We start from the raw sequence: 15033 nt of genomic DNA, 5'->3' as shown, positions 1-15033 counted from the left end.
AAGTATGTTTTGTGTATATTTATGGTTTCTTTCATTCTATTTGCAAGTTTAAATACTTTCATTTTGCCAAAATGTGGTTACACCTTTTTTGTTTTTTCTTTAAAGGGAACAAATAGAGTAAAAAAAATAAAATAAAAAAACGAACAAAAAAAAAAAAAAAACTGCTTTAGAATTACAATTTGGAAAAGTTCTCCATAGGCAAAGAATGCACTGCTATATTAAACTAATTGAAGTGTATAAACATACATGCTGTGTGCTAGATGTTATGCCTTTAATGCCTGTGTTTTGTTTGTCTTGTTAAATGAAAACCTTTTGATTATTTAATCTAATCACAGTCTTGTTTTTCCAGCCACGTTCAGAACCCCATAGTAAGTTAGGGCCCGGGGCGAGGCCCGGGGTAGGGGGGATTAGCCGAGGCACGGTCCGGTTTACGGACCCACAGCCAGGCCTTAGGCTCAGCGCTTCTCGCCAAACACCCCTCGTCCCGCTGCCATCAAAAATAAAACAGTCAGCGGGGGGCTCTAGCTCTACGGTTAGCAGGCGAAAGCACAGCGGGGAGATGGGACAGGCGAGGCGCTGAGCTAGATAAAGGGGTCAGTGGTCACTCTGTTTCTCAACCAGTTGTATTTTGTGTCAGTTAATTTAGGAGGGACACAGAGTTACTTAGCAACGTTCTTCTGAAACTATTTTACCAGGAATAACAGAACAATAACAGAACAAAACAAACAACAATAATAACAGCGGAAAAAATATACGATCAAAAGCAGAACTCCTGATCTCAGTGTCTGTGTGTCACAAATAAAAAAAAATCTCATACTTCCAAACCTGAACAAAAGAACAAACACATAACAAAGGGGAAAAAAATAAACCTTTCAGTTTAGTTTAGGATATTTATTACTGGGATTTCAGCTGAAGACGCTTGAGGACTTTTTCATGGAATTGTTTAATTATTTGTACTTTACATGCCAGAAAAAAAATAAAAGATATGAATCTCAGTGTTCTTGTGCCTGTTTCTTTCTTTCTTTTCTTTTTTTTAAAGAGGGAATTTCTACATCACACATGATTAGGTATGAGAGGATAACTAATTTCAAGGTTAACCACGGTTTGGAAAAGTCAAGGTTTTAAAGCCGCTAAATTGTTTTGTCATATACCGTTGTTACGACCCCTTTGTTTGAGTCACAACATAAAAGAGCTCAGACAACAAAAGGATCTACATGCAACTTACTTATTATAGAACTAATAGAACAACAAATCAAGCCACAAACAAATGTCTAGGGATAAATAAAGAAGCCAAAGAACTTACGATATGATCACAACTAACTTTAACTATACATGATATACATAATGCAAAAGTAAACCATAAGTTTACAGAATGAAAGAGATGGTCCTTCACATGAGGACTTCTAAGTGGCCACACTGTTGTCCTCCAGAAGCTAGCACAACACTATATTTATATGCTTGAACCAAGTGGTGTGCAAGCAGGCACCCAATCACTGGAATCCTGGGGTAGTCACACTATTCCTAAGGTACAGTATATAGCATTTTTTAAAGTGCTTTTTTTAATGTGCCGTAATGGAATTTGTGCTTTTGAAACTAATGACGGTAAGGCAGAAGTCAATGATTTATTTTAATTATTTAGCCTGATAAACCTGTTTACTGTTACAAAATATTATATTGTTTTTAGAGCAGTTATCACAATAGCGTTAAACCATGATATTTTTATTCAAGGTTATCATACTATCAGAACATGGCCCATGCTACACATGATGCATTAATTCAGGGCAAAATCTGAAATCACTTAGTGAAGATTATGAACAGCCTGATGTTTAACAGGTCCACATTTAAACAAAACATAATGGTAAAGTTTATAGTATAGCATGTAAAACATTCAACTTTAGTTAGTCACCTAAAAGCTATTTGGGTCCATTTCACAATTTTGTTTTGTATTTATTTAGAGATATTGTGTGACTAGTGTGTTGACACTGGACATTCCAAAATGTGCACTTAGAATACTCTGAAAACTGACTCGATTAACTGAAAAAGCACAGAAATTCCCCCAGTGCTAGATGACAAAAATAATTTCAGACTACTTTTTAGATATAAATATAATTCTCTAAATTTCTTTAATAAATGTGACTGTAAACATATAGACTGTACATTATGATATATAATGTATAGTACATCAATAGGCTACATAATTCAGGTAACGTTTTTATATATGTAAACAAGAGACTTTTTTTTAAAACATTAACTCAAGTTAATCAACAGTTCAATAACAGTTTTGGTTATCTGTTTCCTAAAGATTCAACAGGATTCATTTGGAAATAACTTTACCGTTAGGCCTAACAATTTATACAGCACATCATAACAAGAAAATTAAGTCACGATCACGAGAAAACAAAAGACTTAATGACTAAACAAAAGTATTAACAAAAGTTAAATGACTAAATTTTGTTAATAACCAAACATCCTTCCGCCATTACCGACACACACAAATAAGAAGTAATGGTAAGTTGTATTGCTTCTTTATACATACCTTCAGAAAAGTCATGTGTAGTTCATTTCGTCTCAACGGTCGTCACTCGACTCAGATCATCGGTTCAGTTGCTTCCGCTTGAACAGCTAAACCCGTGACGACACTAGCAAGAGCGCGCAAACGTTAGCCTATTTGTTTATTTTTTTATTCAGTGGACCGTTGGAAAACATTTATTGGTAAACAGTGCCTTTATTTATGTAATCAAAATGCAATAAGAAAATAAGAGCCCTGATTCAGGCAGATTCTGTTACTGTGTCTTATGTAATGTCATATTGGAATGGTTTTGTGAATATTTCCTGGAAGAAAGTTTGATCATTACCTCACAAATTTCTTATAACAAACAAAATTAGAGAAGTTACCTTTTAACTTATTCATAGATGCTATCCAGAAAAGTGTAATCTTAAAAAGCTTAAGAATGATATTAAGACCATCTGTTTTTTTTGCTTAGTGAATCCTGAAACTTCTGTTCGTTTATTTTGTAATTGTCCTCATTCACGGACATTTTGATGTGATATTCTTGATTTTATAAATGTGAAGGCATATTTTGAATTTACATTTAAGAATGTTATCTTTGGTTTCCGTGAATGCGAAAAGGAAAATAATACTTTGTTATAAACCTTTTTTTGTTGTTGTTGGACAATTTTTTTATTTACAAAAGCAAGTTTTGTAAGTGAAAACCTTTTTTTCTCTAAATTTAAAATGGAAATTAAAATGTATTTTGACTCTTTCAAGGGATCAACAGGCTTAAAAGCAATATAAACAAGGACTTGGCACTTATCCTGGACTAATTGACTGAAAACCCCTTGATTGTTGTTGTTTGATTGATGAAATTTGTTGTTAATGTTTTTCAAGCATTCAAAAAATATTCAAAAAAAGGTCTTTTAAGTCGTAAAGCTACTAGAACTGTGAATATATTTCCACCGTCAATAAGTTGCAATGGGTCATTTCCTAATGTATTTCAAAATGAAAAACATTGCTTTAAATGATTAATGGAGTGTAACTTATTTAAATGATCATGTATTGCACTAAAAACAATCACATTTATAACACAGTAGACTTCAATGCTGAATGCGCCAGTCAAGCAGAAACTGCCTTTGACTTGATTTGCTCACCAAAGTCTCTGCACTGTCAGGTGACAGTACGTATGTTTAAACAACATCTCATTAATTTATGCCATTTAATTGAAACATTTAATTTCACTTAGCTTTTAACACTAAAACAAAGGGCTACATTAAATTTGAAGTGAAAATCTCAAAACCATCCCCATCATTCTCCCTCTCTTCTCAGATTTGATGATAGGCCAACTTTGGCTCATGAGCCCTAGTTTGGGCGTCTTTGGTCTAAATGGATAAAAGTTTCACAGATGAGTTTTTGACGTATAAAAAGTAACAAAGCACCAGACCTGTTGGCAACTATTCATCAAGCATTTTAAAGAAACCAGACATTTTAAAGTAAATGGGTTAAAATCAAAATATGGTACACCTTATTAAAGAAATCAGCAGCACCCTTTAATCAGGAATTTATTACTTCATTAAAAACGATCAAACAAAAAACATAAAAAAAATAATAAAACCTCTCAAGAGGAACAGTTGCACACTTAAGTAATATTGCCACTGATAAACCATTGTGGAAGTTTACACTGAATCTTTCAGAAAAAAAAAAACACACACACTTCAAATCTATGCTTTGACATTTATTTATTTATTTATTTATTTATGTTTGTATTAAAATAGTGGAGGGGGAAGGACAATCAGACATTAATTCTGGATGACAAAAAAATAAAAATAAAATTATAATAATAATAATAATAATTCATACACTACAGGGTGTATAGGGACTCATATCACAAAACAAAACAAAAAACTGTTTCAGATGTCAAATTGGATTTATTTAAACATCATACAATATTCATGGAATGTGAAAAGAACAGATTTACACCAGTTAAAATAACAAAAACAAAAATTACAAGTTATTAAATGCTCCCCCAACATCCAAACTGCAAAACTAATAGAAGTTTCTCAAACAGCTCGAACAGAGAAAATGTTCCCACAGTGCAACAACCTATAGACAAAGAGAAAAAGGAAAACATTAATATTGTTTAATGACCACACAAAAAACACAGAAGAACATACACAACAAAGAAATACAGAATTATTGGCACTTTGTGGTCATAAATTGACAATTCACCATAATAATTAGTGTAGATGGAATGCAGATTTGCAAGCTAGGCCAACTCAAATTTTGAGAAAGTCACAGGTTTTTAACAACAACAACAACAACAACAACTGCAGACAAAAATATAAAAATTATGCATGACCATCTTAAATAATTTGATTGATGTTATGTTTAATTAAATGTCTTTTATTATGTAAACTACTTATGATATTTCTATTTATATTCATTTTTAAAATAACAATGTTTTTATTTTTAAAGAAATCAACATTTGGTAGAACAACCCTTATTTTCATTCACAACAAGTGATAACATTTGTTATTTTACCTAACTATAAAAAAACTGCTTCAAGTACCAAAATTACCAATTAAAAATCTGGAATAAATGTTCTCAGACACATATAAAACAAACATTAAAAGGTACAATAGGAAAGCTCAGAAAATACTAATGTTAGCCTAATAGCTCTGAAAGTCTCTCCAACCCTAAAAATCATCAAAGCCACGCCTCCAGAATGCATGACATCACTATTTTATTCTGGTTTTATTCTGAAACTAAACGCTCCCACCACATATTCAGCCTTTGTTCATTGGCTGCTCGACCTGACCGTTCCCGCTAAATATAGATATGGTGTCCAAAATCTCACGTTTAAATTGGGTACTAAAACAGATAAAACTGTATGTTGTGCAAGGATTATAGGCTAAATGTCAGTTTTGTGATGCGATGAAAGGGTAAAACTGAGTTATTATCACATTGCGCACATTTTTTTTTTCCATTTGCGTCTATAGCCCCTTTCACACATACAAACCTTTCCGGAAAATTACCGGCAATTTTCCTGAAAGGTCTGTATGTGTGAACAGGCCCTTTTTGAAAATACCGGTAAATTCGTTCTGGCTATTTTCCGTAAAGAGAAGTTGTAACATTAGCGGTAATTTGCCGGAATGCTGCGCTGTGTGAATGCAAAAGGAAGATTGCCGGAAAGAGCGCGTGCACGTCTAAAACGTGCTGACGTGAGACATCTGCTTTAGCCAAACAGAACAGTCAGACGCATTTACGTCCGCGTAATTTATGAGAATAAAAGCCTTTGAATATTTTCCCAGACGCATTTAGCTGCTAGAAGTTAGTCAGATAACGTTTATATGTTCATCTTAATGCCAACTGTGTATATAATCATCGATAAGATGCTTATGATAAGCCGTTGTTTGTTTACCCTTTGTTTGTTGTTTGTAAACAGCCTGTGAGCGCCAGCTCACGCACATATTATGAACATCTCGACATGCGAAAGTGATCCTCCATATGTTTTCATCGAAGTTGTTCACAATAATGATCATCCACAGACTTTGTAATGTAGTCAAATGTTTACAAATACAAGTGCAGCCGTTTAAAGCTCATTAGTGGTGAATAATGTCAGAATTTACCGGTATTTTGGAATGGATGTGTGAATGCTCTTTTCCGGAAAAATTCCGTAACATCCTCGCCTGTGTGAACATCGCTTTTTTAAATATACCGGTAAAGTCGTTCCGTAAATTTTCCAGATATTTACCGGTATCACTGTGTGAAAGGGGCAAGTGACTGTATCGATGTTTAAAAAGAATGAGGAAATTACAAATATGGTGTTCTCAAATAACATCGGGACTCGGGAGCGCTTTATTGTTAGACGCCTGCACCCGATCAAATTACACCAGTTACTAACTGTTACCACGTTTAAATTAGAAATTTATTCCTGCACCGCAGGAAATCAGACCTCTAGTCTGAACTGCATCAGTGAATGGACCAATGACATAATCCTTTATGCTGTACTTCTTGCAGAGGTATGCAGATTCAAGACTTAAGGTCTAAAATTTAGCTTTTGAGATTTAACACATTTTTAAGGGCGCACTCAATTTATGAGCATCAAAAGTTGCAGATCTGTTCAGCAAAATATTTGACTGTGTGTCACTGCATCCCAGTTGACTAAAACAATATAATTAAAGCAATGTCCACTGTGCTGAGCGAGAAAGCTTCTCTTCCTTTTAAACAGCGCATCAATGACATAAGCGTGCTCAGGTTTCTAGATAAAAAATGCAGTGCGAGTACAGGCCAAAAGGGAGAGGAGAAGGGGGGACAATCGCGATTCAGCACGGTTCAAGGCAACAGTACCTAATATGAATACACCCTAAGACCCTGCGGTTACACTGAGGTAGGACAGCCTATCATAATGTTCGGACCGAACATTTTGATTGGATGAACTTTTCTTGGTCCAACACCTTCCACATATTAATAAAACACATATAAATACATCTGGACCACTTAATTTAATGACTGCTATCAGGATGTAAAGAGACTTTCAACCAGCATAACAAAAAATGTTTTGGAAAACAAACACCTTTTGCATCTTTAACATTGGTGTCTAATAAATCTCATAAATCTAGACAAACTGAGAACTTGCTCTTCATTTTTCCATAGCTGTATAACACCCAGGAAATCCACACATGTAGACAATTAACACTTTGTGAAAACAAATGAAACAAATGGGTCACAGGTTTGCAATCGTTGGCATAACAAATCAAAGTTACACCATTTATAGCTCTATCTGCATCATTAAATAATAGTTGTAGATGCTTTTGTTTTTTACAATCACTCCAGTGTTGTTAGCAGAAACTATTAGCAAGTCAGACTAGCTGTCATCACTATGGCAAACTCCAGACCTCATTACATTAGAAGTGTGAAAAGTCCAACAAAACAATTAAGACTCAACAAATCTTGCTAAATCCGGCCTTGCTTTTTTGTTCTCAATTTAATAAAGTATGAATTGAGTGTCGTACCGTGCATCAACAAGCAGACTGTGGGGTCTAGAGTTCCGTGTGTCCATGTGCCGAGAGGTCAATGTTGCTTGGCTCTTGGCACACGGCAGGAGTGATGAACTCCATTAGGTATTCACAGCGACTGGGCTCCGACGTGGAGGTCAACATGGTCTCCTTCCCACAAGTCAGCTTCACCTGCCGCACAAAGACACACTCTTAGCTGAAAAGCTCCCTGCGTGAGTGGCACAGTGAGGAAATGAAAGAACCGCTACTTACTGTAGTTGATCTGTTTGGACCTTGCCAGCACCCAGTGCCGTGCTCGTACTTCATCGACAAGTACTTGTTATTTTCAGGCCCTGACCAGCTTCCCCATGTCCTGCAAACAGGAGCGATTTGCATTTAAGTCTGCCTAAAACGTGTCATGCTGTTGCAAGTAGGATGACAAAGACATAAGATAAAATAACTAAACAATTAAATGTTTGTTTTTAAAGGGCACCTATGATGAAAATGAACTTTTAGAAGCTGTTTGGACAGAACTGTGTGTATAGGTTTAATGTGTCCACAGTCATAATGGGGTAATATAAACCCAAGTCAATTTTTTTTAAATTTACTGACATTAAAACAGGATCCAAATCCAAGTGATTTTGAGTTGCACCACAACAAGATGTTTGGTTTATGGTTTATACCACCAACCAAATTGATTGACAGGTGCCATGTCTCCATAATAACATGTATACACGTCCACAGAACTTTTTTGCAATAAAACCGGGATTAAAAGATCTATTCCAACTCCCTGTGATCAGCTGCACCTCAATAATATATTTTAAGCTTAAAACGTTTTTAAAACCGAGCATGTTTGTAATAGAGTAAAATCGCTATGCAATAAGTACATGTGTTATGGGCATGTTCATTTTATTTATTTCTATATTTTTAATGCCAAATTAGCAGCATTGGTTATAAACAAGGCAACATTGGTAATAAATATTGAATTTACAATCTTAAGATTCATAACTTTTTATACATGCATTGTATAATACTAATAAACAAACAGATAACAACACTGATAAAAAGTCATAAAAGTTCTTTCACTTGATCAATGATATTGGTAAAATTCCTACAGGAGGCATCTTTTTAAACTTTTTTTTTGCCGTTTTCAAAACATTAACATCATTTGACAATTCACTTTGTGAACCTTTAATGTGTTAGCGTCAAAGGTAATCTAAATATAAACAAGAAAAAATGCTTACACTTGACTAAGATACAATTATTCCTATTACCAAACCATTAACTATGACTTTTACCTTAAACTGCTGCTTACCATTGTTATTAAAGGCCACATGAAATTAAGAAAGTTGTTTAAATGTTAGTATCAGTATTATTAATTTTTAAGATTTCTATAAGCTAGTGCACACCAAACAGTGACAAAACTTGCATTTAAAAAAGATAAAACTGATATAAACAGCTTAAACTTGTAGTTTTTCCACTTCCACCTATATGAATCAACCGTTTTATTCATGTTACCTCATACTGCAGTTTCTCTTAAAATCTTAACCTATCAAATGCTCTCTAGTATCTGACACTTCAAGACGCTTCTTATTTGTTTTTAATTTGATGAGCTTAAGCTCAACCACTCTCACTGGCAAAGCGGTGTTTTTTTTTTAAAGGGGGCGTTTTTTTTAAATGGGAAGGAGCTAGTTTATTTCCCACCCTTTCTTAGTTTTTTTTTTTTGAGATTATGTCGAAAGCTCAATAATTTGAACGCACCCACAAGACTTAAGTTATTAGTTGAATTTAGTACTGGGTAGGGTTTAGGCTTGTCACAATAGACGGTGTTGATGGTGATACCGGTTTTAAGATGCAACACCGGTGACATCACTTTTCCACCGTGACACCGTCCCCACATTTATTTTATTTTACTTTAAGTATTTGTTTTTTTTTTATTAAATATTTGTTTGAATTAAATGGAAAATATTCTAAATAATTTACTTTAGACGAAAGCACTATAATTAAAATCTGAACATAGCAATGCGTCATTTCATTTATCACGCGAGAAGAACAAGGGTCGTCGAATTTACAGAGAGAGAATGGCGGACGATTTAGTTTCAAAACGCTATGCAAAAGCGCCTGGTTGGCAATATTTTGGGTTCAAACCAAATGCAAAAAGAGAACCTGAAGACGTTAATGAGGCAATCTGCAAACTTTGCCTGACAAAGGTGGCAGTATATGTTTAGCAATTTAGATGAGCCAATATTAAAAATTGCAATAAAGTAACTGTGACGTGCGGCCACACATAGAATCTGATGTCATTCAGACATCGAGACATCACATAAGTCAAGTCGCAAAACTGTGGCTGGTGCAGCTGACAGGTAGAATAGCTGAAGCCTTTGAGAAATCTGTCAAAATACAGCACTAAAATTAACAGGCATAAATGTCTTTGAGCCAAAAAGTTTATCTGTAGGATATCTGTCAAACCGCAATTGGAACCAATGTTATGTAGGAGTTGTGTAGCCTATTAATTATATTAATTCTAATAAAATGAAAACCAACATAAATGGTTTTATAAAAATATACGCAAAAAAAAAAAAAAAAATGGGCTAGTTTGTATTAATGTGTTTTAATACTGATAAAAATATGCTTAGCCTATATAAACTTTACGGTTATATACACCGCCAATAGGCAAGCCATTCAAAAAATATTCTTTTACTGTGTACAGAGTTATAATGTATATTTTACAATAAAAACTAAACGTAGCATGTCTCGCTGCCATTTAAAACATGCAATTCATAACACACCAGAGCTGTAGGCTTATGCAGTGTGTAAACTTACAGGGAGGTGTTGGTCAATAGTCATACTGTGCACCACTTCAATATCTCTGAGGGAGATTATGTTACTCAATAGACAACATTAACCTGAGAGATTTAAAAAATTAAAGGTATTTTAAAAAAATTAACATGCAAATCGGCAACAAATAAAACTAAAAATAAAACATCTTGCCAGTGCATGCTGTGTGTATTCCACCACTGACAGTGTATAACGCCCTTATGCAGCACCTGTCAACTGCCGCTTGTGAGAGAAAGCTCAACGCTGGTACTGATATAACCAAAAGCAAGATCATATAGTTATAAATATTCCATAAAAATACTTATCGAAATATTTATACATGTACATGTTGTTTATTGAGATTGTGATCTGTATAGGCTGTCTGATCTTTACAGAATCTGTAAACTGACACGCGTGTGTGGTAAAGTTTAGCTCTGACAAGGCCCTTTTATTTAGCCTGTAGTCTTTAGTTTTTTTTACATAATCTTCCATTTCTTAACATTTCTTTCATTTTTTATTTATAGTTTATATATAAGTGAGTGCTAGCTTGTTTAGTTGTGATCATTATGCAAGGATCATATTTCATATTCGGATTATTCTTCAATAGCCTATTGATTGGTTAATAATGAATTTTATAAACGGATTGTTCATAAGGACCAAGCTATTAATATATAATACATTAGGCTAATAAATACATTAAGAAATTGAAGTATTTTATTTTCTTATTTGTTTTAAAATCATTCTAACATAGGCAACGTGATAAAAGTTTTATGGTTGTTATTTGTATGGTTCCAACTTCCACAGTTTTTTCAGCCAGTAGCATTGTTGTGTTTTTTTTTTAGTTATGTTAATAAAAGTTTTGTGTTTAATAACAGTGATTTTTTTTGTAGTTTATTCAAGTATTATTTGAGTAGTTGTCTATTCAAACAATTGACGCCGAATTGGCAAATCCGACAAAACTGAAAGTGAAAGTATTATACGCACGCATTTATAAGCTATTTAAAAGCAGAAAAAAAGAGGAAAAGAGGAAACCCCCAACCCCCACCGTGATACCGGTATTGTCACATGTTGATTAAGCGGTGGGGAAATTTCCTCATCGTCACAACCCTAGTAGGGTTTAAGATGTAGAATAAGATCATGCAAAATATGTACTTTATAAGTACAAACAGACAAAATTTCAAAAACAAGCAGGTAATAAGCCACTAGTTAATAATGTTAAACTAAAGAGTTTAGAAAAAAAAAGAATAAACAGCCAAATTGTGAAATATTGTATTAAAATCTATTTTAATATATTTTAATCCACAAACAAACCAATTTAGTCATTAGTGTCTCACAATCTTTCAGAAACTGATGTCATATATTATTGGTTTATAATATATTAATTTCAAAAATATTGAAAGTGTGATAGCTTTTTGGTAACATATTAGTTTAGGTCACAATTCCTGTCATTTACTACTGGCTTATTACCTGCCTAATATAAGGTTATTAACTGTTATATTATGTTTGTATTAATAGTTTATTACACTAGTATTGTTAGTTAACGACTTGTTAATAACACAAAATGTGACCTAAACTAGTGCTACCGATTTATTTTATTTTATTTGTATTTTTGATGAATAGAAAAAGAAGACAAGTATTCAAAAGACAAGTATTTGGCATATTTAATACCATTATAAAAGTATCACTATCTTCCTGAATAAAAGTATTACTTTCTTTTAAAGAACACCCTCATGGACTGGTTTGCGATGTTTTTCTTCTGTTTTAAGAAGTCTCCCTTACCCAAGGTTGGTTTCTGATCCTCCAAACTTGGGTTTCTGTGAAACACGGTTGAAAGGACAGAGTCTGTATATGTACCTAAAAGAACACAAACCCAGGTCAATATTGACGTAAATGATAGCACACGCACACGCACACGCACACACACAAAAAATCATTCCAACATAACAAAACTGGTCTGACTTACTCGCTAGTCGAGAGCTCGTAGCATTGGCTGTACAGGTATGTGAACTCGGCGTTAGGGCCAAAATCAAAGGACAGCTCTTTTTCAATGTTTCTGCAACACAAAGGAAAACAACACAGCGTTCACCTTCGCACACTGGCATTAAAGAACATGGAGAATGCATTCAAGGATGGAAGAAAGTAGCAGACAAACGCAAGGGTTTGCAAAAGTGATGCAACCTTACACTAAGAAAATGCAACGCATCGACAAACAACGATTTCACTTAGTGTAAAAATGTTGGTTACGATTTTTTGTCAATCTTTTAACTATAATGGCATTTAGTTTTAGTCATCTGCATTGTTTTGATTTAGCCTTGTTTTTGCTAATATATGCCTAAATAGCATCATTTAGTTAACTTTAAGCTCATGCACTAAACAAATTCTTTAAAAAACCCATCATTTACTCCTCAAGAAAACATTAGTAACGTTAAAATTAAAAAAATAATAATAATTTTACAATAGGGCTAAACAATACGGCAAAAATATGACGATCTCAATAATTATTGTCCATATTGAACGATAACGATATATATTTCGATACAAGTTAATGTTTCCAGCTATAAAAGAAGATCCCAACAATAACTTAAGCCACAAAGATTGCACACTTCTTTAAATAACATTTTAAAGTATTGTTTATTAACAAAAACAGTTTACACATTCCTTTTTTTTTTTAATTTGCAGATTATGATTTTTCTCTAATATACTTGATATACACTATAAAATATTTGAGCAGTTACAATATATACACTTTATTAGGTACACCTGTCCATCTGCTTGTTAACACAAATGTCTAATCAGCAAATCACATGGCAGCAATTCCATGCATTTAGGCATGTAGACATGGTAAAGATGATCTGCTGTAGTTCAAACCGAGCATCAGAATGGGGAAAGCTGATTTAAGTGACTTTGAACTTGTTATGGTTGTTGGTGCCAAACGGGCTGATTGGAGTGTTTCAGAAACTTCTGATCTACTGGGGTTTTCACGCACAACCATCTCCAGAATTTCAGAATGTTTCAGGCTGATGGTGGTGGTGTAATGATGTGGGGGATATTTTCTTGGCACATTTTGGGCCCATTAGTACCAATTGAGCATTTTGTCAACACAACAGCATATCCGAGTATTGTTGCTGACCCTGTCCATCCCTTTATGACAACAGTGTACCCATCTTCTGATGGCTATTTCCAGCAGAATAACGCGCCATGTTATTAAGCGTGAATTATCTCAGTCTGGTTTCTTGAACATTACAATGAGTTCACTGTACTCAAATGGTCTCCACAGTCACCAGATCTAAATCCAATAGAGCACCTTTGGGATGTGGTGGAACGAGAAATTTTCATCATGGATGTGCAGCTGACAAAATCTGCAGCAACTGCATGATGCTATCATGTCAATATGGACCAAATTCTCTTAGGAATATTTTCAGTACCTTGTTGAATCTATGCCACGAAGGATTAAGGCAGTTCTGAAGGCAAAAGTGGGTCCAATCTGGTACTAGTAAGGTCTACCTAATAAGTGGCCGGTGAGTGTATGTCATTGACAGCACATATACAGTACACATACAAAAATAAACAATTACAGAGTTATTATAAAGTAAATGTTTTATTTAAAATTGTAAACATATTAATAATTAAAATAAACAACAGTTTAAAGGCTAATACTGCTGGTGGGAAAGTGAAATGACCTCACTAAATACTGGGTGGCGTAGCAAATCTCTTATGTTAACCCAATTACAGATTCCTGTTGTTGCATATATCTGCTATGTGATTGGCTCTCAGATTGAGTAAAAATGTCTAGAGCTTATCATTGTTATCGTCATAAATTTGATCACGATTCGATATATCGTTTATCAGCACAGCCCTATTATTACAATAAGATTCACTTGAACTCATTCAAATTGCTGTTTCAATTTTTACATTACCATATGCAACTTTTTATTTTAAAGTGCTAGTTTACCCTAAATAAAGAAACTCAGGATTTACTGATAACTTTCCAGTGGTTATAAATCTTTAGGAGTATAATTTTTCAGTTAAAGGATGATGAAAATCAGTAGCAATTGACTTTCATACACTCTCAGAAATAAAAGTATGAGAGCTGTCACTGGGGTGGTACCCCCTCAAAAGGTTCAAATTTGTCCCTTAAAGGTCCATATTAATACCTCAAGGATACATATTAGTACCTAAAAAGTACAAAAGTGTTCCTCTTAAAATTTGTAGGTACTAATCTATAGTTTTGAGGTACCAATATGGACCCTTCAAGTACAAATTTGTACCTTTTGAAAAGGTACCACCCCAGTGACAGCTCTTGTACCTTTATTTCTGAGTGTAGAAAGAAAAAAAATAAATACGACAGAAGTCAAAGCCTAACAGTTAACAATTCTTCCAAATATCTACTTCTGTGTTCAAATGATGAAAAAACAACAACTCAAGTCAATTTAGAACAAGTAGGAGTACTGCAAGTAAATGATTGTACACTCGCAAATTTAAATTCTCTCTATAAAATGCATTTATAAATGTTTATTAAATAAGTAACAGAGCTCAACTTGTTTTATAAACAACCTTCATGAACATAAAATGAACAGCTGTTTAGGAACAAAGATTATATTGTATTATATATTGTTATTGTTATATTATGTATTATATTATATATTATATATTGTAACTAGTAAATTAACTAAAGTGAACTGCATAATTAACCATATTGTACAATGTTACCAACATGTATACACT

The 15033-nt window shown here is 33.8% G+C and overlaps 1 protein-coding gene and 1 long non-coding RNA gene across 7 annotated transcripts in view; both read right to left on the bottom strand.

Annotated features, from left to right (window-relative positions):
• Positions 1 to 2805, bottom strand: part of LOC103910324 (uncharacterized) — a 42268-nt gene extending 39463 nt beyond the window's left edge. For 2 of the 5 annotated variants that reach the window (XR_012401198.1, XR_012401196.1), the window contains exon 1: positions 2537 to 2589. This is a non-coding gene — a long non-coding RNA (uncharacterized lncRNA). Of the gene's footprint in view, positions 1 to 2536 lie in introns of all 5 variants that reach the window. The other 3 variants (XR_012401199.1, XR_012401192.1, XR_012401195.1) reach the window with 3 other exon arrangements.
• Positions 2806 to 4402: 1597 nt separating this feature from the next.
• Positions 4403 to 15033, bottom strand: part of prkcsh (PRKCSH beta subunit of glucosidase II) — a 31065-nt gene continuing 20434 nt past the window's right edge. For both annotated transcript variants that reach the window (XM_005164223.5, NM_201053.1), the window contains 5 exon segments: positions 12272 to 12361; positions 12088 to 12162; positions 7765 to 7864; positions 7510 to 7683; positions 4403 to 4597 (listed from right to left, as the gene is read on the bottom strand). In XM_005164223.5, coding sequence (XP_005164280.1) covers positions 7537 to 7683; positions 7765 to 7864; positions 12088 to 12162; positions 12272 to 12361 — 412 coding nt within the window. In that variant the 3' untranslated portion in view covers positions 4403 to 4597; positions 7510 to 7536.

This window comes from Danio rerio, chromosome 3 (assembly GCF_049306965.1).
Source record: "Danio rerio strain Tuebingen ecotype United States chromosome 3, GRCz12tu, whole genome shotgun sequence".
NCBI classification, from domain to species: Eukaryota; Metazoa; Chordata; class Actinopteri; order Cypriniformes; family Danionidae; genus Danio; species Danio rerio.
This window is presented reverse-complemented; position numbering and strand designations above follow the sequence as displayed.